The sequence below is a fragment of the Oncorhynchus gorbuscha genome, linkage group LG06, assembly GCF_021184085.1.
Source record: "Oncorhynchus gorbuscha isolate QuinsamMale2020 ecotype Even-year linkage group LG06, OgorEven_v1.0, whole genome shotgun sequence".
Classification (NCBI taxonomy): Eukaryota; Metazoa; Chordata; class Actinopteri; order Salmoniformes; family Salmonidae; genus Oncorhynchus; species Oncorhynchus gorbuscha.
This window is the reverse complement of record NC_060178.1, coordinates 10,757,427-10,782,756: the sequence shown is the minus strand read 5'-3', so window position 1 is coordinate 10,782,756 and position 25,330 is coordinate 10,757,427. Positions and strand designations below refer to the sequence as shown.

The 25,330-nt window shown below is 43.1% G+C and overlaps 1 protein-coding gene across 6 annotated transcripts in view; it reads right to left on the bottom strand.

Moving 5' to 3' along the window:
* Positions 1-1,406: 1,406 nt before the first annotated feature.
* The window catches only part of LOC124037516 (microtubule-associated protein 1B-like), a 107,884-nt gene continuing 83,960 nt past the window's right edge, over positions 1,407-25,330 (bottom strand). For 2 of the 6 annotated variants that reach the window (XM_046352294.1, XM_046352299.1), the window contains 3 exons: positions 13,400-25,067; positions 8,927-9,159; positions 1,407-3,046 (listed from right to left, as the gene is read on the bottom strand). In XM_046352294.1, coding sequence (XP_046208250.1) covers positions 2,891-3,046; positions 8,927-9,159; positions 13,400-25,067 — 12,057 coding nt within the window. In that variant the 3' untranslated portion in view covers positions 1,407-2,890. The remainder of the gene's footprint in view (positions 3,047-8,926; positions 9,160-13,399; positions 25,068-25,330) is intronic. The other 4 variants (XM_046352298.1, XM_046352295.1, XM_046352297.1 and 1 more) reach the window with 4 other exon arrangements.

Here is a 25,330-nt window from a genome sequence, read left to right as displayed (position 1 = left end):
TATACAGGATACAGCATCCATCCACATGGATCAGACTAGATGCACTATTCCTGGACAACAACTATGGATTTGTTTGATATTCTAAAGTGTCCCCCTCTCCACAGTTCCTTGTGTTATCCCTGGATCCAGGTTCCCCTCTCTACAGTTCCTTGTGTTATCCCTGGATCCAGTTCCTTGTGTTATCCCTGGATCCAGGTTCCCCTCTCTACAGTTCCTTGTGTTATCCCTGGATCCAGGTTCCCCTCTCCACAGTTCCTTGTGTTATCCCTGGATCCAGGTTCCTCTCCACAGTTCCTTGTGTTATCCCTGGATCCAGGTTCCCCTCTCCACAGTTCCTTGTGTTATCCCTGGATCCAGGTTCCCCCCCAGTTCCTTGTGTTATCCACAGTCCACAGTTCTTGTGTTATCCCTGGATCCAGGTTTCTCCCAGTTCCTTGTGTTATCCACAGGTTCCACAGTTTCTTGTGTTATCCCTGGATCCAGGTTCCCCTCTCCACAGTTTCTTGTGTTATCCCTGGATCCAGGTTCCCCTCTCCACAGTTTCTTGTGTTATCCCTGGATCCAGGTTCCCCTCTCCACAGTTTATTGTGTTATCCCTGGATCCAGGTTCCCCTCTCCACAATGCCTACTATAAAAGTAACCCTTCTCACTTGATCGATATACCCCAACCAGAAGGCACATGAGAGCGATTGTCTACCACCGCAGTCATGTCCCCCCCCCCCCCCCCCACAAGAACACTCACACAACCTCCACACAATCCTGTCTTAGTGGGACGGAGTAGACTCTAATGGCTACATTCGCCATGGAAAATCGATGCAGTTTCCATCAATTCATTAAATAGTTTCATACAGACAGTATAATTGAACTGAAAACGGGAGAAAACATCAAACGTAATACATTCATCTCGGTTGCCTCTGTCTCAACCAGTCAGCTGCATTCATTTAAACATCCTCCTCTAATGTGTTATAACACAATCTCTCCATGTATCAACATATCAACATACCAACAAAGACCATGATAATGGCTTCAGATCACAGGACGACTGGCTCGAGGTAATGACTGGAGCGGAGTCAGTGGAATGTTATTGAATACATCAAACACATTGTTTCCATGGTTTCCATTGTTTCCAGGTGTTTGATGCCATTCCATTCACTCTGTTCCGACCATTATTATGAGCCGTCCCTCCCCTCAGCAGCCTCCACTGCTTCATATATTGATAAAGAACCATTATATCCAGCACAAATATAGCAAATACAAGAGAACCATCTCTTTGCCCGGTGCCTACAGTGTAATGTTCATATTAGCAAACACACAGCCAAACGGTAAAGTATTGGAACATGTTTTTAGGCTACTCCCTACTTGGAGACTGCAAGGACTAGACACACGGTCAAAAAATAAAAAATAACTCTACTTCCTCGAGGGAGGAGTCTGAGCTAAATGCAAGAATCATGCTTCAGCTACTGAGGAAAAATAATTCATAAAAGCTAGCTAGTTATTTAAACTGAAAGTAGCACTTTCAGGCCCCTCCTAAAGCCTCACGACAAGCAATGTGGTAATAGTCCTCTGTAACACCAGTTGACGTAGTTAAGAGTACTGAGAAAGTCAAATGGTACAGCATCTAGAGCTGCCTCTTACGTAATATCTCCCAACAGGAGTAATGTCTTATATATCGAAAACAAAGCCTCAATTTAGGATACTTACTAAGCTACTACCATTATACAACATTGTATGTAGTCTGATTTAGGAGACTTACGAAGCTACTACCATTATACAACATTGTGTGTAGTCTGCGTACAAGCGAGATCAAGTAACTGTTAATCTCGTAACGGTTTTCAACTTATTTTGCAGAGCGTTAACTGCCCGTGTCCGAATATCCATACTTGCATCCTAAATAGTAGGTCGTTTGAGTATGTGAAATTTCGATAATCGAGTATTCATGAAATGCCTAGATGTCATACTTATTTAGGCTGTTCGTCTGGTAGAATTTACTACACACTATTGAGGAAGTGAATCTGGGTTTTTTTTTCACACCCGTGCTGGTTCGACACCAGCTGATAATCAGATGACCAAATGACGGGGGGACAAGTGCGACAACACGTTTGATGCCTTCGCATTATGTTCATATTTGTTGCTTGCTGCATACATTTTTTTTACTAAGTACATTGTAGTATGTAGTTCAATTAGTACGCAGTATACTGTTTAGGGAAGTAGTAGGCAAGCCAGATTTGGGACACAGCCACTGTCTTACCTCAAGACTGTTTTGGCACTTACTTTGGCCCTTTGGATAAGCAATTTATACATTTTATTTTCATTTTGTATTTCTCTGTTGAGTTTAAGACAATAAGTAAGAGTGTTGAAGTTTCACATGTTGAATGTGACATCACTGTGGACAATCTTAATGGAGCATTAGGCACTAGATGCCCCAAAAACGCCAGACAAAACTGGAAAGTGTTGTCCATTTAGATGTGGATTTGAGGTGCAGTACAGTGATTTGAAAGCTGAAATAAGTTTGGAGAATGATCCTCATCACAGATGATGTGTGTGATCACAATATGTGCACGTTGGAGAGGTTATATGTGAAGGAAAACAAAACAATATTGTTTAAGATCAAATCTAATAAAGAGGCGTTTTTAATCATGCAAGTATGTTGTTTAAATGGAAAGCATAATTGAAAAAAATATACATCACACCTTTGTACAGCTACCATGTACCCTGTACTTTAGCTATGCTTCTGCCTGACATACCGTAGCTGTTATCAGATAACACTGACTAGTTGGAAGCCAGTGCACATGCCGAATACGACAGCAAATGCAATGGAGTCTTACATATGGGAGGATAAAGAGTAGCACGGATGAGGAAGAGGAAGGTAAAATAGCAACGGGTGCAGAACTTAGAACTCAATCTTGCAGGCAGGAAAGGACTCATCCTGCATGACCACTGTGCTGCTACTGGCCAAGACCATGATGTTCAGGTCCTGCTGTTTCTCGTGCGTCTGCTGGTACCAGTCCCGTGTCACCTCTGTGTCATGAGTAGGGATCAGAGTCACCTAGGTTAGAGATGGAGGACATGTATCAAGTCAAATTCACCAATACATTGATCAAGCAATCAGCCGAGCCGGCAAAATCAGGCAGCATAACGTCATAAAACGTCTTTTTTTTCTGGTAAATAATGTGTCATAAGAAGATTTATAACGAACCAGGAAATGTATTTTTAAGACGTCTGGCGTCTGATTAAGATGTGTTTTTTTTGTTGGATGCTAAATTAACGTTTTTCAAAATGTCATGTTACAGTACACCCAGTAAACAGCTGGACTATGATGTCACAAAATGTCATGTTACAGTACACCCAGTAAACAGCTGGACTATGATGTCACAAAATGTCATGTTACAGTACACCCAGTAAACAGCTGGACTATGATGTCACAAAATGTCATGTTACAGTACACCCAGTAAACAGCTGGACTATGATGTCACAAAATGTCATGTTACAGTACACCCAGTAAACAGCTGGACTATGATGTCACAAAATGTCATGTTACAGTACACCCAGTAAACAGCTGGACTATGATGTCACAAAATGTCATGTTACAGTACACCCAGTAAACAGCTGGACTATGATGTCACAAAATGTCATGTTACAGTACACCCAGTAAACAGCTGGACTATGATGTCACAAAATGTCATGTTACAGTACACCCAGTAAACAGCTGGACTATGATGTCACAAAATGTCATGTTACAGTACACCCAGTAAACAGCTGGACTATGATGTCACAAAATGTGTCATACTGATGTTATTTGCAACCAGTTTTTGTTGCAATATTCCCAGTTGGAACATTGAACAACATTGACAATTACACTACTGTTCAAAAGCTTGGGGTCACTTAGAACTATCCTTGTTTTTGAAATATATATATCTATACACACACACAGTGGGGCAAAAAAGTATTTAGTCAGCCACCAATTGTGCAAGTTCTCCCACTTAAAAATATGAGAGAGGCCTGTAATTTTCATCATAGGTTCACTTCAACTATGACAGACAAAACATTGCAAAATTTGTTTATGCATTTATCTGCAAATTATGGTGGAAAATAAGGATTTGGTCACCTACAAACAAGCAAGATTTCTGGCTCTCACAGACCTGCAACTTCTTCTTTAAGAGGCTCCTCTGTCCTCTACTCGTTACCTGTATTAATGGCACCTGTTTGAACTTGTTATCAGTATAAAAGACACCTGTCCACAACCTCAAACAGTCACACTCCAAACTCCACTATGGCCAAGACCAAAGAGCTGTCAAAGGACACCAGAAACAAAATTGTAGACCTGCACCAGGCTGGGGAGACTGAATCTGCAATAGGTAAGCAGCTTGGTTTTAAGAAATCAACTGTGGGAGCAATTATTAGGAAATGGAAGACATACAAGACCACTGATAATCTCCCTCGATCTGGGGCTCCACGCAAGATCTCACCCCGTGGGGTCAAAATGATCATAAGAACGGTGAGCAAAAATCCCAGAACAACACGGGGGGACCTAGTGAATGACCTGCAGAGAGCTGGGACCAAATTAGCAAACGCCTACCATCAGTAACACAGGGACTCAAATCCTGCAGTGCCAGACATGTCCCCCTGCTTAAGCCAGTACATGTCCAGGCCCGTCTGAAGGTTGCTAGAGAGCATTTGGATGATCCAGAAGAAGATTGGGAGAATGTCATATGGTCAGATGAAACCAAAATATAACTTTTTGGTAAAACCTCAACTCGTCGGGTTTGGAGGACAAAGAATGCTGAGTTCCATCCAAAGAACACCATACCTACTGTGAAGCATGGGGGTGGAAACATCATGCTTTGGGGCTGTTTTTCTGCAAAGGACCAGGACGACTGATCCATGTAAAGGAAAGAATGAAGGGGGCCATGTATCGTGAGATTTTGAGTGAAAACCTCCTTCCATCAGCAAGGGCATTGAAGATGAAACGTGGCTGGGTCTTTCAGCATGACAATGATCCCAAACACACCGCCCGGGCAACGAAGGAGTGGCTTCGTAAGAAGCATTTCAAGGTCCTGGAGTGGCCTAGTCAGTCTCCAGATCTCAACCCCATAGAAAATCTTTGGAGGGAGTTGAAAGTCTGTGTTGCCCAGCAACAGCCCCAAAACATCACTGCTCTAGAGGAGATCTGCATGGAGGAATGGGCCAAAATACCAGCAACAGTGTGTGAAAACCTTGTGAAGACTTACAGAAAACGTTTGTCCTCTGTCATTGCCAACAAAGGGTATATAACAAAGTTTTGAGATAAACTTTTGTTATTGACCAAATACTTATTTTCCACCATAATTTGCAAATAAATTCATTAAAAATCCTACAATGTGATTTTCTGGATTTTGTTTTCTCATTTTGTCTGTCATAGTTGAAGTGTACCTATGGTGAAAATTACAGGCCTCTGTCATCTTTTTAAGTGGGAGAACTTGCACAATTGGTGGCTGACTAAATACTTTTTTGCCACACTGTATGTATATATATATATACACTGCTCAAAACAATAAAGGGAACACTTAAACAACACAATGTAACTCCAAGTCAATCACACTTCTGTGAAATCAAACTGTCCACTTAGGAAGCTACACTGATTGACAATACATTTCACATGCTGTTGTGCAAATGGAATAGACAACAGGTGGAAATTATAGGCAATTAGCAAGACACCCCCAATAAAGGAGTGGTTCTGCAGGTGGGGACCACAGACCACTTCTCAGTTCCTATGCTTCCTGGCTGATGTTTTGGTCACTTTTGAATGCTGGCGATGCTTTCACTCTAGTGGTAGCATGAGACGAAGTCTACAACCCACACAAGTGGCTCAGGTAGTGTAGCTCATCCAGGATGGCACATCAATGTGAGCTGTGGCAAGAAGGTTTGCTGTGTCTGTCAGCGTAGTGTCCAGAGCATTAAGGCGCTATCAGGAGACAGGCCAGTACATCAGGAGATGTGGAGGAGGCCGTAGGAGGGCAACAACCCAGCAGCAGGATCGCTACCTCCGCCTTTGTGCAAGGAGGAGCAGGAGGAGCACTGCCAGAGCTCTGCAAAATGACCTCCAGCAGGCCACAAATGTGCATGTGTCTGCTCAAATGGTCAGAAACGGACTCCATGAGGGTGGTATGAGGGCCCGACGTCCACAGGTGGGGGTTGTGCTTACAGCCGAACACCGTGCAGGACGTTTGGCATTTGCCAGAGAACACCAAGATTGGCAAATTCGCCACTGGTGCCCTGTGCTCTTCACAGATGAAAGCAGGTTCACGCTGAGCACGTGACAGATGTGACAGAATCTCTAGACACCGTGGAGAATGTTCTGCTGCCTGCAACATCCTCCAGCATGACCGGTTTGGCGGTGGGTCAGTCATGGTGTGGGGTGGCATTTCTTTGGGGGGCCGCACAGCCCTCCTTGTGCTCGCCAGAGTTAGCCTGACTGCCATTAGGTACCGAGATGAGATACTCAGACCCCTTGTGAGACCATATGCTGGTGCGGTTGGCCCTGGGTTCCTCCTAATGCAAGACAATGCTAGACCTCATGTGGCTGGAGTGTGTCAGCAGTTCCTGCAAGAGGAAGGCATTGATGCTATGGACTGGCCCGCCCGTTCCCAAGACCTGAATCCAAATGAATCCATGTCTCGCTCCATCCACCAACGCCATGTTGCACCACAGACTGTCCAGGAGTTGGCGGATGCTTTAGTCCAGGTCTGGGAGGAGATCCCTCAGGAGACCATCCTCCACCTCATCAGGAGCATGCCCAGGCGTTGTAGGGAGGTCATGCAGGCACGTGGAGGCCACACACACTACTGAGCCTCATTTTGACTTGTTTCAAGGACATTACATCAAAGTTGGATCAGCCTGTAGTGTGGTTTTCCACTTTAATTTTGAGTGTGACTCCAAATCCAGACCTCCATGGGTTGATAAATTTGATTTCCATTGATAATTTTTGTGTGATTTTGTTGTCAGCACATTCAACTTTGTAATGAAAAAAGTATTCAATAAGAATATTTCATTCATTCAGATCTAGGATGTGTTATTTTAGTGTTCCCTTTATTTTTTTGAGCAGTGTATATATATTATATATATATTATATTTTATTTTTATTTTTTTGTGTCCATCAAAATAACATCAAATTGATCAGAAATACTGTGTAGACATTGTTAATGTTGTAAATGACTATTGTAGCTGAAAACAGATGATTTATTATGGAATATCTACATAGGTGTACAGAGGCCCATTACGAGCAACCATCACTCCTGTGTTCCAATGGCACGTTGTGTTAGCTAATCCAAGTTTATCATTTTAAAAGGCTAATTGATCATTAGAAAACCCTTTTGCTATTATGTTGTTCGAGCTTCCTTTAGACTAGTTGAGTATCTGAAGCATCAGCATTTGTGGGTTCGATTACAGGCTCAAAATCGGCAGAAACAAAGACCTTCTTCTGAATCTCATCAGTCTATTCTTGTTTTGTGAAAGAAGGCTATCCATGTGACAAATTGCCAAGAAACTAGAGATCTCGTACAACGTTGTCTACTACTCCCTTCACAGAACAGCACAAACTGGTTCTAACCAGAATAGAAAGAGAAGTGGGAGGCCCCGGTGCACAACTGAGCAAAAGGACAAGTACATTAGTGTCTAGTTTGAGAAATAGACACCTCACAAGTCCTCAACTGGCAGCTTCATTAAATAGTACCCGCAAAACACCAGTCTCAATGTCAATAGTGAAGAGGCGACTCTGGGATGCTGGTCTTCTAGGCAGAGTTGTAAAGAATAAGCCACATCTCAGACTGGCCAATAAAAATAAAAGATTAAGATGGACAAAAGAAACACAGGACATTGGACAGAGGAAGATTGAAAAAAAAGTGTGATGGACAGACAAATCTAAGTTTGAGGTGTTCGGATCACAAATACAAACATTCGTGAGACGCAGAAAAAATTAAAAGATGCTGGAGGTCTGCTTGACGCCATCTGTCAAGCATGGTGGAGGCAATGTGATGGTCTGGGGGTGCTTTGGTGGTGGTCAAGTGGGAGATTTGTACAGGGTAAAAGGGATCTTGAAGAAGGAAGGCTATCACTCCATTTTGCAACGCCATGCCATACCCTGTGGTCAGCACAGTTACCGGATCTCAACCCTATTGAGTTGTTGTGAGAGCAGCTTGACCATATGCTACGTAAGAAGTGCCCATCAAGCCAATCCAACTTGTGGGAGGAGCTTCAGGAAGCATGGGGTGAAATCTCTTCAGTTTACCTCAACAAATTGACAACTAGAATGCCAAAGTTCTGCAAGGCTGTACTTTTTTCAAATGGAGGATTCTTTACAAAAGCAAAGTTTGAAGGACACAATTATTATTTCAATTAAAAATCATTATTTATAACCTTGTCAACATTTTGACTATATTTCTTATTCATTTTGTAATTCATTTCATGTATGTTTTCATGGAAAACAAGGACATTTCTAAGTGACCCCAAACTTTTGAACGGTAGTGTACATTGTAACATTCACAATCTAAATGCTCAAATAATGATGTTCGTCTCAGTGGCTGTAAACAATGGCATACATTGTCTAAAGCATTGTCAAGCATCTGTTTACACTACCAAGTCCATTTTACAAGTGATTCATATCAGTGATTCTGAATATATCCCTCTGGGTCCTGAGATTAGCAGTGGTGCAGAATGTCTTCACAATGAGAAAACACAGGCTAAATGGAAATGTGGAGAAAAGTCAAGACAAATTTAGGAAAATGTAGAAAATGAAATGTGAAAAAAAGTCAAACAGAATGTACTAACAATGTGGAGAAAAGTCCAAACAAAATTAACTAACAATGTGGAGAAAAGTCAAACATTCACTTATCAGCCGAGCCTGCATGTATGCAGACAGAGAGAGACTAAGGGAAAGAAATAGAGCAAGCACCTGTAGATTGGAGCCCCATGTGGCCTTGCCCTCCAAAAGGGCATCCAGGACACCACGACTAGGCTCTCCACCGGCCGGGTCGTTGCCGCTCACCACGTAGTACGCAGCACGCACCCGCTTGAAGAACTCCTGGTCCACATTCTTGGCACTGCAGTGGTTGGGCACGTAGGCCAGGTCCACATAGATTGGAGGCCCAGGGGGGACGGCTGAACTAGATTTCTGGGAGTTGGTACCTGAAGGAGGAGGGACCATATTGTAAAATTGGAGAAGTCTCTACTGACTTTAGAATGACTAATGACTTTAGAATGTCTAATGCCTTTAGAATGTCTAATGACTTTAGAATGTCTAATGACTTTAGAATGTCTAATGACTTTAGAATGTCTAATGCCTTTAGAATGTCTAATGACTTTAGAATGTCTAATGACTTTAGAATGTCTAATGACTTTAGAATGACTAATGCCTTTAGAACGTCTAATGACTTTAGGATGACTAATGACTTTAGAATGTCTAATGACTTTAGACTTTAGAATGACTAATGACTTTAGACTTTAGAATGTCTAATGACTTTAGACTTTAGAATGTCTAATGACTTTAGACTTTAGAATGACTAATGACTTTAGACTTTAGAATGACTAATGACTTTAGACTTCTTTAGAATGTTTAATGACTATTGAACGTCTAATGACTTTAGAATGACTTATGCCTTTTGAATGACTAATGACTTTAGACTTTAGAATGACTAATGACTTTAGACTTCTTTAGAATGTCTAATGACTATTGAACGTCTAATGACTTTAGAATGACTAATGACTTTAGAATGACTAATGACTTTAGAATGGCTAACGACTTTAGACTTTAGAATGTCTAATGACTTTAGAATGTCTAATGACTTTAGAATGACTAATGACTTTAGAATGACTAATGACTTTAGAATGTCTAATGACTTTAGAATGACTAATGACTTTAGAATGTCTAATGCCTTTAGAATGACTAATGACTTTAGAATGACTTTAGACTTTGGAATGACTAATGACTTTAGACTTTAGAATATCTAATGACTTTAGAATGACTAATGACTTTAGACTTTAGAATGTCTAATGACTTTAGAATGTCTAATGACTTTAGAATGTCTAATGACTTTAGAATAACTAATGACTTTAGAATGTCTAATGCCTTTAGAAGGATTAATGACTTTAGAAAGTCTAATGCCTTTAGAATGACTAATGACTTTAGAATTACTTTAGACTTTAGAATGACTAATGACTTTAGACTTTAGAATATCTAATGACTTTACAATGACTAATGACTTTAGACTTTAGAATATCTAATGACTTTAGAATGTCTAATGACTTTAGAATGTCTAATGACTTTAGAATGTCTAATGACTTTAGAATGACTAATGACTTTAGACTTTAGAATAACTAATGACTTTAGACTTTAGAATGACTAATGACTTTAGACTTTAGAATGTCTAATGAATTTAGAATGACTTTAGACTTTAGAATGACTAATGACTTTAGACTTTAGAATGACTAATGACTTTAGACTTCTTTAGAATGTCTAATGACTATTGAACGTCTAATGACTTTAGAATGACTTATGCCTTTAGAATGACTAATGACTTTAGAATGTCTAATGCCTTTAGAAGGATTAATGACTTTAGAATGTCTAATGCCTTTAGAATGACTAATGACTTTAGAATGACTTTAGACTTTAGAATGACTAATGACTTTAGACTTTAGAATATCTAATGACTTTAGAATGACTAATGACTTTAGACTTTAGAATATCTAATGACTTTAGAATGACTAATGACTTTAGACTTTAGAATGACTAATGACTTTAGACTTTAGAATATCTAATGACTTTAGAATGTCTAATGACTTTAGAATGTCTAATGACTTTAGAATGTCTAATGACTTTAGAATGGCTAATGACTTTAGAATGGCTAATGACTTTAGAATGGCTAATGACTTTAGACTTTAGAATGGCTAATGACTTTAGACTTTAGAATGGCTAATGACTTTAGACTTTAGAATGACTTTAGACTTTAGAATGACTTTAGACTTTAGAATATCTAATGACTTTAGAATGTCTAATGACTATTGAACGTCTAATGACTTTAGAACATTTAATGACTTTAGAATGTCTAATGACTTTAGAATGTCGAATGACTTTAGAATGTCGAATGACTTTAGAATGTCGAATGACTTTAGAATGTCGAATGACTTTAGAATGACTAATGACTTCCTTCTGTAGCTCAGTTGGTAGAGCATGGCGCTTGTAACGCCAGGGTAGTGGGTTCGATCCCCGGGACCACCCATACGTAGAATGTATGCACACATGACTGTAAGTCGCTTTGGATAAAAGCGTCTGCTAAATGGCATATATTATTATATTATTATATTATTATTATTATTATATTATATTATATTAGAATGTCTAATGACTATTGAACGTCTAATGACTTTAGAATGTCTAATGACTTTAGAATGTCTAATGACTTTAGAATGACTAAAGACTTTAGAATGGCTAATGACTTTAGAATGGCTAACGACTTTAGACTTTAGAATGTCTAATGACTTTAGAATGTCTAATGACTTTAGAATGACTAATGACTTTAGAATGTCTAATGACTTTAGAATGACTAATGACTTTAGAATGTCTAATGCCTTTAGAAGGATTAATGACTTTAGAATGTCTAATGCCTTTAGAATGACTAATGACTTTAGAATGACTTTAGACTTTGGAATGACTAATGACTTTAGACTTTAGAATATCTAATGACTTTAGAATGACTAATGACTTTAGAATGTCTAATGACTTTAGAATGTCTAATGACTTTAGAATGACTAATGACTTTAGAATGTCTAATGCCTTTAGAAGGATTAATGACTTTAGAAAGTCTAATGCCTTTAGAATGACTAATGACTTTAGAATTACTTTAGACTTTAGAATGACTAATGACTTTAGACTTTAGAATGACTAATGACTTTAGAATTACTTTAGACTTTAGAATGACTAATGACTTTAGACTTTAGAATATCTAATGACTTTAGAATGACTAATGACTTTAGACTTTAGAATATCTAATGACTTTAGAATGTCTAATGACTTTAGAATGTCTAATGACTTTAGAATGACTAAAGACTTTAGAATGGCTAATGACTTTAGATTTTAGAATGACTTATGCCTTTAGAATGTCTAAAGACTTTTGAACGTCTAATGACTTTAGAATGTCTAATGACTTTAGAATGACTAATGACTTTAGACTTTGGAATGACTAATGACTTTAGACTTTAGAATGTCTAATGACTTTAGACTTTAGAATGTCTAATGAATTTAGAATGACTAATGACTTTAGACTTTAGAATGACTAATGACTTTAGACTTTAGAATGACTAATGACTTTAGACTTCTTTAGAATGTCTAATGACTATTGAACGTCTAATGACTTTAGAATGACTTATGCCTTTAGAATGACTAATGACTTTAGAATGTCTAATGCCTTTAGAATGACTAATGACTTTAGACTTTAGAATATCTAATGACTTTAGAATGACTAATGACTTTAGACTTTAGAATATCTAATGACTTTAGAATGTCTAATGACTTTAGAATGTCTAATGACTTTAGAATGTCTAATGACTTTAGAATGACTAATGACTTTAGAATGGCTAATGACTTTAGAATGACTAATGACTTTAGAATGACTAATGACTTTAGACTTTAGAATGGCTAATGACTTTAGACTTTAGAATGACTTTAGACTTTAGAATGACTAATGACTTTAGAATATCTAATGACTATTGAACGTCTAATGACTTTTGAACATTTAATGACTTTAGAATGTCTAATGACTTTAGAATGTCAAATGACTTTAGAATGTCGAATGACTTTAGAATGACTAATGACTTTAGAATGACTAATGACATTTGAACGTCTAATGACTTTAGAATGTCTAATGATTTTAGAATGACTAATGACTTTAGGATGACTAATGACTTTAGAATGTCTAATGACTTTAGAATGACTAATGACTTTAGAATGACTAATGACTTTAGAATGGCTAATGACTTTAGACTTTAGAATGTCTAATGACTTTTGAACGTCTAATGACTTTTGAACGTCTAATGACTTTAGAATGACTAATGACTTTAGAATGTCTAATGACTTTTCCCATGTTTGAATGGGGGGAGGGTGGAGATTCAGACTTCTATGTCTATGTAAATCAAGAGTAAATTAGAATGGGGAAGTGTGTGTCATCAAGCCTTTGGGGGATGATTTTTGAAATTTAAAGCGGAATAGAAACACTAGGATTTAGAACAGCAGCTAGCTGTAACTGATTTACTTCCTAAAGTGTTTCCTTTCCCCTTCAAGGTTATAACCTATTGCATTGTTATCATCTTTGATGTTTATCAAGTTTCCTCTACTACTGAATATGGAGTCATATCAACCTTCTTTATTTTTTACCCAAATTGCTCTTGACGCCGTTCACCAGGCCTTTCCCTGGAGCGTGTAGGTCCCCCTTGGATCCCAGGCCCTCGGACTTCTGCGTCAGCCTGGAGCTCCTTTCCGTGTCCCTCCTTCTCAGAGAGGCCGATCGAGGCGAGGAGTCCTTGGAGGTCTGCTTCACAGGGGTGGTGGACCTCTTCCCCTTCCGGGCTGGGGACGCAGACTTAGGTTTGCCCAGGCCCTTCCGCAGGCTCTTGGTTGTCTTGTGATCCTTCTTGAGAAGTTTCTCCGTGCTGCTCTGGTCGTTAGAGAGGGCCTCTGGGTCCACCATGCACACGTCAGGGTGTGGCGGGTGAGGGAGGGGGTCCTTCATAGGGGCAGGTATGGGGTCGTGGGCCTTCGCAGCTGATCTGGGCGAGGGGGGTTGATGGCCCCCTCCGGTGGCAGATGCAGATAGTTTGTCCACCGGCAGGTGTTCTGCATCTTCGTCTGAGTCCAGGTTTCCCTCTGCTGTAATCGACGGGCACTCCTCGGTCTCTGGAGGTACGTCTGAGTCAGACTGCGAAGCTAATGAGTCGCTCACTGATGTGGGGGGCGTCTCCTCTCCAGCTAGCACCACCCCGAGTCCAGTTGCCATGCCACCAGGAGGCATGGAAACGGGTTGCGACCCCTCCCCTGCTCCAGTAGCTCCACATTGAGTGAGATGTCGCTTCTGCTTGTGAGACCTCCTCTTGACCGAGTGTTGCTCGCGGTCGTCTTCATCCCCCTCAAGAGAGTGGTCGCTCCCTTTGTCCTCTTCGCCATCATCACTGGAGAGGGTGTGTGGACTGGGGTTGATGAAGGATGGGGAGATTTCTCCTTTGCGGTGTTTGTATTCACATGAGGAGTAACTAGGGGGGGACGAGGAGGTAGCCTCCATATGCAGGTCAGTGGGACGACTGGATACTCCATCTGTTTTGGCAGATGCCTTTGTATGGTGGGCATGTTCTGCTGTGGACAGAGGGGTGGGCTGGCCTGGAGCTACGCATTCTTCTTCGCCATATTCTTCCTCTGCTTCTTCTGCTTCTTCCGTTTCGTACACTTCCTCCTCCTCTTCCCTGTCATCTTCATAGCCTGGAGGGGCGCTTGGGCATGCGCCCGGCCCTTGTAGGAGTTCCCAGTCAGATAAGCTACTCCTTCTCCTTTCGGACATCTTCTCTTCCGGTTTCTCTGCTTTTTTATCCTCTACTTTCTCTTTCTCTCCCTCCTTCCTCTCCTTCTCCTTTTCACTCTCCTCATCAGCCTGGTCTTTCTTCTCCTCCTCCTTCCCGTCTTTCTCCTCCAATTGCTTTTCCTCTACCTTTTCCTTCTCTCCAGCCATCTCTTTCTTCTCCTTATCCTTTTGCTCTGGCATTTCCTTGTCCTCCTTTAGGGTCTCTACTTTGCTCTCTTTCTTCTCCTCCACTTTCATTTCCATCTGATCTTTCTCTTTCTTTGTCTCTTCTTCTTCTTCCTCCTTTTTCTGATCAGATTTAAGCAGATCAGATTTAGGTAGATCTGACATTGTGGCACAAGAGGCTTTGCTTGCTTCACTGAAGACTTCTTGGGCACTTGTGCGAACCTCAGTAGGCCCATTGGAAGAGGCTTCAGTTGACTCTTGTGGTTTTGTCACCACATCAGATTGGGTCACTGTTGTGGTTGTACTGGAGACGATGGTGACCATGTGTGTCTCAGTTATGGACAGCATACCTTCTTTTTGCTCTGTCACTGAAGATTTCTGGCATTCAATGCGGCATGGAAGAGTGTAGGACTCTTTGCTGTCCAATGAGCCCTGGGACTCTCTGTCAGGAGAGTCAGCTCTTTGCAATGGGGAAACATCAAAGAGAGCCCTTGAAGTGGATATGGTTTCAGCGGGTTTGGACAGCTGGGAACTTAATGGTTCTGAAGCCCCAGCAGACATGGTTTTGGTTTCAACAATGCCCTCAAGTTTATGAAAGGTATCAGAGGTCTGACCCTTGTCCATTTTATGGCTTGATGATGTGTCTTGTTGAATAGTGTCTATGGCTGGAGTAGGTAAGACTGGAGAGACTTGTGTCAGACTGAATGTAGTTGTAGTTGTTGAGGTAAGCTTTTCAGAGGCTTCTAGGTACTCCTCTTTTAGTATTACCCTTGAGGTTGAGAGGATTGAGTGCTTGACTGAAGAGTCTTCATCTTTGAATGAAGAATACTCAAAGGAAGCAACCTCAGAATCCGTCCTGTAGGGGGCACTAGACACTGTAACGGGACTCTCTACCTCCTCTCGAAACTGGTGGCTTGTTGATAGAGAAGCTGAGGCAGATGGGAGGTAAGACGAAGGAGCTTCCTCTGGTTTTCGACTAGCGGTATCTGGGCTTCTCTGCCTCTCAGCTTCATTGTCTCCCTGATTGTAATGTTTATCTTCACTAGACTTGGTGGGTAGAGATAGGTCAGGACTGTCAAACCTCTCCTCCTTTAACCCCAGCTGGCTGTCCTCAGAAAACTCTGAGGATTCAGAAGGATATCCTCCAGATCCTGTTGGTTCTATTGCAGTGGAACTGCCAGACTGGAGTGGCGAGGCCCCAACTACATTCTTCAAAAGGGAATCTGCAGTATCTACCAGTGGAGGGAAGATTGTGGTCATTGAATGGGTAGGTTCCTCCTTTTTGAGGAGGTTTGGTTCGGGTGAGAGGGCCTTCTTGTCCTCTTCTTCTGTAACAAGAAGTTTCGAAGGTGTGGTATCATCCGATGTCGTTTTACAGATGTCTTTTTCAGACTGCTCTCTTGCACCCTTCTCCACATCTAGATCACTGGCTTCTTCTTCTTCTTCCTCCGCATCTTCACCGTCCTCATCTTCATCATCTTCATCATCGACATCATCATCATCATCATCATCATAATCCTCTCCCACCACCAGTAGCCTCTTATACACACTGTCCGGGGTGTCTTCTCTCTCAGAATAGCCCATTGTAGATTTACTGGTGATAGAGCTGCCAATTTGAGTGTACTCAGATGCAAGAACATTATCGTCTATGAGATGTCCTGAGTACGCGGCCAGGGGGGCATCAGTAGCCTGATTTTCCTTTTCCTTAGGCGAAACTTGACGGGGTAACATGTCTTTCTCCGCTGGTGAGTAGCGACCAGAGGGAGAGTCTCCTCGCTCACTATCAGATGAATCCAACTTGTCTTTCACTGGCTCATCTTTTTCCTTCTCTGTTGTCTGCTTCTCAGGGATGTCTTCAAAAAGCATGGCAGTAGCTGAGGCTTGGGCACCAAGGTTGGATTGGCCCCATGACAGAGAGGCTGTTTCCTTTCTGCATGACTGGACTGGCAGATACTCCTCTATACTAGGAGATGCTCCAGTCTTGTCCGTCTCTCCTGTCGATGTTTGAGGGGCCGACCAGGCGTCGTCCTTCATTTCATCTTTCTCAACTTTTTCAGGTTTATCTTCTTTGAGATTGAAAGGTAATGAGCATGGCTCTGCTGGGGTGGTTTTGTTGTCTTGAGTCTCTGAATATGCAAAGCTGTTTTCCACGTGTGGTGTAGCATGTCCCTCCTTCCTATCACTCTCTTCTTCTTGACCTTTCTCTTTGTCATTGTGTTCAGGGAAGGCACTTGGGCTACAACTGGGGCTTCTCTCGCTCTCTGTGAAATGTGGGGGAGTGTAATCAACGCTACTGAATGACAGCGGTTCCTCTTTTTCCTCGTCCTCTGAGTCGAATTCAGCTGCACCAGCGTCTGCCTGCCTAGTTCTCCTGTTATCATCAACGCCAATATGTGCTGACTGATCAAACTCTCTAGAAACCTCACTGTCTTCTTTATTGTCTGATGCCTCTTCTTTCGAAATGGGCTTTTCATAGGGTTCATACTTAGACATGCCAAAGCCCTGATTTTCTTCTTGCAAGCCCACACCGATCGCCTCCTTCTCTGTTCTCATTTTGTCAAAACCTTCCACATTTTCAGAGGCACTGTCTGCTTTTGTAGCATCAATTTGGCCCACTTCCTCCGGAAACTTTGCAGAATCTTTATCCAAGAGAAAATATGAACAAGGTTTTGTGTGTCCCGGGGAAGCAACTTCCCGCTCGGTTTCCAATTCCCTCTCAGCTTCCTTGCCTGGTTTCTCCTCTCCTTTTTGAGAAACATGCTTCGCCTTTTCATCCGTATTAGATGCTTCTTTGCTTGTTGTAATAGAAGGCAGCAGTGTTTCATGCTGGGGGGATTCCTCCACACCATCCTGGCTATCGGTGCTCGAGAGAGTGGAACTTACAGCCTGGCTGTTGGTGCTCGAGAGAGTGGAACTTACAGCCTGGCTATCGGTGCTCGAGAGAGTGGAACTTACAGCCTGGCTCTCGGTGCTCGAGAGAGTGGAACTTACAGCCTGGCTCTCGGTGCTCGAGAGAGTGGAACTTACAGCCTGGCTCTCGGTGCTCGAGAGAGTGGAACTTACAGCCTGGCTCTCGGTGCTCGAGAGAGTGGAACTTACAGCCTGGCTATCGGTGCTCGAGAGAGTGGAACTTACAGCCTGGCTATCGGTGCTCGAGAGAGTGGAACTTACAGCCTGGCTATCGGTGCTCGAGAGAGTGGAACTTACAGCCTGGCTATCGGTGCTCGAGAGAGTGGAACTTACAGCCTGGCTCTCGGTGCTCGAGAGAGTGGAACTTACAGCCTGGCTATCGGTGCTCGAGAGAGTGGAACTTACAGCCTGGCTATCGGTGCTCGAGAGAGTGGAACTTACAGCCTGGCTATCGGTGCTCGAGAGAGTGGAACTTACAGCCTGGCTATCGGTGCTCGAGAGAGTGGAACTTACAGCCTGGCTATCGGTGCTCGAGAGAGTGGAACTTACAGCCTGGCTATCGGTGCTCGAGAGAGTGGAACTTACAGCCTGGCTATCGGTGCTTGAGAGAGTGGAACTTACAGCCTGGCTCTCGGTGCTTGAGAGAGTGGAACTTACAGCCTGGCTCTCGGTGCTTGAGAGAGTGGAACTTACAGCCTGGCTCTCGGTGCTTGAGAGAGTGGAACTTACAGCTTGGCTGTCAGCGCTTGATAGTGTTGAACTTATAGCCTGGCTATCGGTGCTTGATAGTGTTGAACTTATAGCCTGGCTATCTGTAGTGATGGAGTCTGAGACTGGTTCTTTTTTAGTGGTAGAGATAGCAGAGACTGGATCCTCTTTCATGGTAGGGAAACCAATGGTGGGCTCTTGGCTGAGATGGGGTCCTGATGTGGTCTCAGTTGTCCTGGTGTCCTTTTCTAGTTCAGGGGAGAGTCTATGTTGTCCTTCTTTATGCTGCTCTTTGATGTCTTTATCAGGAGAGGCCTCCCGTTTCGGTAATGAGGACACAAGCCCAGTGGTCTGTTCAGAGTGGCGGTCCTTCGTTTGGTCACTAAGCACATTCTCTGATGGCTGAGTTGAGTGTAGATGTTGAGACATGATGTCGTGCTCTGATTGTCTAGGTTCCACTGATAAAGGTCTTGAGCCTGCACCAGTCATACAAATGGATTCATCTTCCTCTTCCTCCTCCTCATCTCCATCTGAGTACTGAACCTGAAATGTAGACTCAAGCTTTGTCGCAGACGTCACCTCTAGTTTCTCTACCGTTCTTGTCTGTGTGGTGCGCTGTAAGGCCTCTCGTAGATCTTTCTCTTGCATCTCCTCTTCCTCCTCTTTCGCAGGTTCAATCTCATGAGAATCATATTTTTCTGTCTCTTCCTTGCTCTTCTCATCTTTGACTTTGTCAGCTGTTTCATTTTCTTTTGCTCTTTCCTCTCCTTTGATGGGTTCAGCTTCATAACGTTCATCTCTATCTTCCTCTCTTTCCTCTCTGATTGGTTCAGCTTCATAACGTTCATCTCTATCTTCCTCGCTTTCCTCTCTGATTGGTTCAGCTTCATAACGTTCATCTCTATCTTCCTCGCTTTCCTCTCCTTTGATGGGTTCAGCTTCATAACGTTCATCTCTATCTTTCTCGCTTTCCTCTCTGATTGGTTCAGCTTCATAACGTTCATCTCTATCTTCCTCGCTTTCCTCTCTGATTGGTTCAGCTTCATAACGTTCATCTCTATCTTTCTCGCTTTCCTCTCTGATTGGTTCAGCTTCATAACGTTCATCTCTATCTTCCTCACTTTCCTCTCTGATTGGTTCAGCTTCATAACGTTCATCTCTATCTTCCTCGCTTTCCTCTCCTTTGATGGGTTCAGCTTCATAACATTCATCTCTATCTTTCTCATCTTTGACGTCTTCGAAATCACTAGTATCTTCTTTCTCTTGCTCATTTTCCATCTTCGGTTCTTTACTGACACCAGCCACATGAGTATCATCTTTCTCTTTCTCCATGTTCTCTTCCTGACTGACTTCAATCTCAAACAAATTATAATTTTCTTTATTCTCACCCTGGGTGGATTCAGCCATGCATGTATCACCCTTCTGTTTCTCTCTGTGCTCTTCTTTCGTCGGTTCACTGACAAGGGTATCTCGCTCTTTTTCTATTTTATCTTCTCTTATCGGTTCAGTGTCAAAGGTATCCTTTTCTTTTGTCTCATCTTTCATGGCTTCAGCCACAAGGGTATCTTTCTCTTGTACTATTTGTTGTGTTGTGGTGGAGTCTGAGGCTGGCTCCACTTTAGAGGTAGAGATACAAGAGCTTAGCTCATCTTTAGAAGTTAATATAGTCTCTATTTCTTTCTGTTTCTCTTCTTTCAGAGGTTCACACTTCTCCTTGATGAGCTCGGCCCCACAAGTATCTTTATCTTCCTTGATGGGTTCAGCTTCAGTAGCACCAACCTTTTCTGTTACTTTCTTATCTTCCTTGATGGGTTCAGCTTCAGTAGTACCAACCTTTTCTGTTACTTTCTTATCTTCCTTGATGGGTTCAGCTTCAGTCGTACCAACCTTTTCTGTTACTTTCTTATCTTCCTTGATGGGTTCAGCTTCAGTCGTACCAACCTTTTCTGTTACTTTCTTATCTTCCTTGATGGGTTCAGCTTCAGTAGCACCAACCTTTTCTGTTACTTTCTTGATGGGTTCAGCTTCAGTCGTACCAACCTTTTCTGTTACTTTCTTATCTTCCTTGATGGGTTCAGCTTCAGTAGTACCAACCTTTTCTGTTACTTTCTTATCTTCCTTGATGGGTTCAGCTTCAGTAGCACCAACCTTTTCTGTTACTTTCTTATCTTCCTTGATGGGTTCAGCTTCAGTAGCACAAACCTTTTCTGTTACTTTCTTATCTTCCTTGATGGGTTCAGCTTCAGTAGCACCAACCTTTTCTGTTACTTTCTTATCTTCCTTGATGGGTTCAAATTCATGAATATCACATTTTTCCTTCACTTTCAAATCTGTATCTTCCTTGATGGGTTCAGCTTCAGTGGTACCAACCTTTTCCGTCTCTTTCTCCTTCATGTCCTGTTTTATGGGTTTTACATCAGAAGTATCGTCATCATCATCATCATCATCATCCTCACCGTCGTCATCATCTAAGAAGCTACTCTCCTTCTCCTTTGGAAATTTAGCCTTACTGCATGCTTTGGATTCTTTCTCTTGATGGTCATCATCATCTTCCTCATCACTGTGTCCGAGTATAGCCTCACCACTAGAAATGTCTTCCCGTAAAGATTCCTTTCCTAATAAGGAAACTTCATCTTTCCTTGTGACTGACTCAGAGGGAAGAGGAGCTGTCTCCTGTTGGATCTCATCTGTGGAAGCGGAGAGACCATCTTTCCTTGTGACTGACTCAGAGGGAAGAGGAGTTGTCTCCTGTTGGATCTCATCTGTGGAAGCGGAGAGACCATCTTTCCTTGTGACTGACTCAGAGGGAAGAGGAGTTGTCTCCTGTTGGATCTCATCTGTGGAAGCGGAGAGACCATCTTTCCTTGTGACTGACTCAGAGGGAAGAGGAGTTGTCTCCTGTTGGATCTCATCTGTGGAAGCGGAGAGACCATCTTTCCTTGTGACTGACTCAGAGGGAAGAGGAGTTGTCTCCTGTTGGATCTCATCTGTGGAAGCGGAGAGACCATCTTTTTCTTCTACTTTTGTAACCGCCAAGTCTTGTTCAAATGATTTCTCCCCAGATGGTGGTGCATCTGACTCACGTTGACTTTCTTTCTGGATGGCAGCATCTAGGTTTTCCTTATTATATTCTGGATCTTTCTTCGCATCCTCATCGTCTGTTCTGGTGGCTGAATCATGAATGTCCTCCTGTGTTTGATGCTCCAGTCCTGGGAAGCCCTTGGTCTTTTCTTCCACAGGCGACTGATGAAGAGGAGAGTGGGTTGCACTGGGAGGTCCAGACTGTGTGGGAGAGGCCATTTTCACAGTGCTATCGTCTGGACTGAAGCACCGCTCTTCACCTTCTGAAGTAACTGAGTCTGACCTAAATGGCTTTGAGAAAGAGGGTGGAGGTGAAAGGGGTTTTGTAGGCACTGCCGTGGAGATGTCTTCTTTGGACTTAAAGAGCTCTACCTCCTCATCAACTGGTGGTTGATCCAGCTTCAAATCCTGAACAGGTTTGGAGACACGAGACTCAGAGGCAGGGAGCTTTTCCACATCCCTTTCTCTATCCTGGAACATTTGAGGAGAGGCAAAACTCTCCTGTAGTTTTTCAAGTGAAATGTCAATGTTAGGAGTTTGGTCTTCTTCTTCTTCCTCTTCGTCGTGAGCCTTGATGACCTTATCCTCAGTCTTCACATCAGAGACAACAGGAAGGCACTCCTCAGATGGAGGTGACTTTAAGCACTTGTCGTCCTCCAAGGAGGATGTTGGTGAGATGGTCCCAGCAGAGTGGAAGTGTTCTTTCCCATGTGTGGCCTCGGTTGGAATTGCCATGGGAACGATGTTAACAGTATCGTTAACCAGTGAGCTTTTGCCCGTTTCCTCAGTCTGAGGTGTAGTGACGGGAGTAACCAATTGGTCCTCTGCAATAGAGGTAGGAAAGGAGGACAATTTATCATACTCCGTGATGGATGTGGCTGAGGAAACAAGTTCTTCCTCTGCCAAGGGAGCAGACATGATGTTAGTGAATACTGATACTTGCTCCTGTCCACTCATGAAACCTTTGGTTGTTACATCAGCCATAGCTGCTGCTTGCATCTCCTTCATCCTGTGGATGGTGTCCAAGGAGCCTGTCTGATCTGGGACAGAGATGTCATATGTACCCACTTCGTATTGGAGGTGTGGTATCCTGTCTTCCGCCTCCTCGTGAATCTCCTCATCCGAGATGGTCTGTTCAGTTTCGGAGTAACCGGGAATGGTTTCGTCTTGAATGAAGGAGATGGGCTCGGCAGCAGCGGCTCCTTGCAGTGTTGATACTATGTCGGCTGTAGCGCCTCCAACATTTGAGATGTAGCCTTCCTCATCTTCCTCATCCTCCTCTTTGGCTCCAGCAGTCTGTTCGACTGCTTTGCTTTCCCAGTTCTTGGCCGATGTTTCTTTCTCTCCCGCTTCAGGTTTGTCTTTGACCTCTTCATCAGCTATCACGTCTAAGTCTTCTACCTCTTCCAGCTCTGCCTTTTCAACAACATCTTCATCTTCCTCTTCCTCCTCCTGGAATGAAGGCCTTCTGCTTTCCTCTTTAGCCATAGCTGTGGGCTTTTCAGCTTTCTCCATTTCCTCCACCTCATGTTTCCTGTCTAGTCTGTTATCTTCTCCTTCCTCTTCCTCCTCCCCTATCCCCATATCTTCCTCTTCCTCTACCATTTTCCTCTCTGCTATCAGGCCTTCTTTTTCCTCCACCTCATCGTCCTCAATGGCAGCTCCCTCATCCTCATAGATATCCACATCCTGTGCTTGAAATTCTTCTTTATGCTCTTGTGCTAATTTGTCCTCTTTTCTTTGAGATTCAGTCTCAAATCCCATTGCTGTGGCTGCTCCCTTCTCAGGTGACTTTGTGCCCGTTGGAGTTTGAGAGACAGTTTCCTGTTCTTTCTCCTCCTCCTGGGTAGGGGATTCGGTCATGCTTTCTTCTGCTGGTGTCTCCACTGCACTCTCTGGTGGCTTGGTAAGATCCTCTGGAGTGGAGGAAGCAGACATGCCCTCACCAGCCCCATTCTGTAATGGCTCAGGCTGAATGGTATCTGCTGATAGTTCCTCAGATTTGGGTTCAGCAGGCTCTGCCTTGGCCGTTTTGACTTTGCTTTTGTCGGTTTTGGGTTTACTTGACGCTTTTGCCCTGTGCAGGGTCTTTCTGACCTCTGGTGTGAGGGGTTTTAGGTCAGGTTTTGTCATCTTTCTGACCTCTGGTTTGGACGTGTCCTTTTTCTTGTCAACTTTGGGGTCTTTTTTTTTGTCTTCTTTTTTAGCTGCGTCATCTTTCTTGACATGTTTGATCTCTTTCTTTTCCTTGTCTTTTTTCTCATCCATCTTGGATGCCCTTTCCTTTGAGTGTTTTTTCAAGGATTTCTCCTTCAAAAGTTGTTTATTTTCTGGTCCATCAGTCTTGGATTTTAGTATTTTTGTGGGTTTTTCATTCTCTACCAGTTTCCTACCTTCCTTCACAGAGTCACTCTTTGCCTCTGTGGTCACCGAAACCTCATCGTCTGCTTCTTTCTTTGGGGATTTGGTAGTCTTGGGAGATGATTTGAGACTCTCTTTGCTGTCTGTCCTTTGCTTCAGCTTTGTCTGTTTTACAACAGCAGGTGGAGCTCCTGAGGCAATGTCTTTTTGTGTGGCTACTGGGTATCGCAAGAAGTCAAGGTGCTTTAATTTCTCCAGGCCTTCCAGGATTTTGTTTTGTGGTGCGTTTCCAGGGAACAGCACTCTGACAATCTTTTCGGCAGGATTGGCAGGAAGCCAGACGACTAATGCTGTAACTGATGTCAGGTAAGGTACAGATATTTCTCCCTCTTTTCCATTGGGGAGCACAATGCCAGTTTTGGCCTTGCTGTTACCCGCCCACTTTTGCATGAAAAACTGCATCTCTTTACTGTCCTTGACGGGGTTCAGAACATACATGTCTAACTTGCCCACTCCCATCTTATGGAAAAGAGTTAAAGGCTCAACAGGGTTACTGACCAGTCTACAGAGAGGCTCCGGCTTGATTCCCAGTTTGTTGAGGTACTGCAACGTGAGTGAGGCCTCCTCGATGCTACGCTTGACCTTTAGGTTTGATTCTGGCATACGTAGCTTCTCGGGTACATTGAAGAAGATCACACCAAGCTCTGGAGAGATCAGGTTCTTCATCCAGTCGCTGTAGCTAGCAGAGCCTTGTGACTGTTCCTCCTCCTGCTCTGCTATTTTCCTTTGAAGAAGCCCGTTGATGCCTGGCAGATTGTCTGCGCCAATGTGAGTGAGTAAAATCGAGTCGATGCGGTCCAAGTGTCTGACCAACTTCCAGAAGCATGATTTCCTTTCAGAGCCTCCATCCACTAGAATGTTGAAGCCATTGACCGCAAACAGGGCCGAGTCGCCCCTCCCCCCAGGGAAGACATAGCAGCAGGGCCTGGACAGTTTCAGGAAGCCTCCAGATGTGGGCGGCTCCAGGAGGTCAAAGGGCGAAGGCACGTCTACCGTCTCGGAGATGTACTCCGTGAACTCTGTGACTCCCTCCATCTTGGGGAGCACAGGCTCAGGGTTCAGTCTGTACTCAAGGAACTCCCGTAAGTGCTGCTGCTGACCCAGGGAGCTCCAACCCACCTCCGCTCGGCAGGACACAGTGAGTGTGGCCCGCTGCTCGGGGGCCGCTTCGCCCAGCAAATCACTGACCTACAGGAGAATGACAGACAGAGACAAGCCCCAAGGTCAGAGGTCAGTGCTGATGTATAAAAATTGCTCAATGACATTGCTGTTTTGATTTTCATCCACAATTCCAGTTCGTGGGAGTAATATTTAAGAATCATTTTTCATTGGTAATCTAATCTTCATTAAAAATGAAAAATAAACTAAGCCTTTCAGTACTACAGACTAGAGTCAACAATGCCAGAAAAGGCTGTTCTGAATAGGAATTGACTGTTCTGAACAGTAATAGC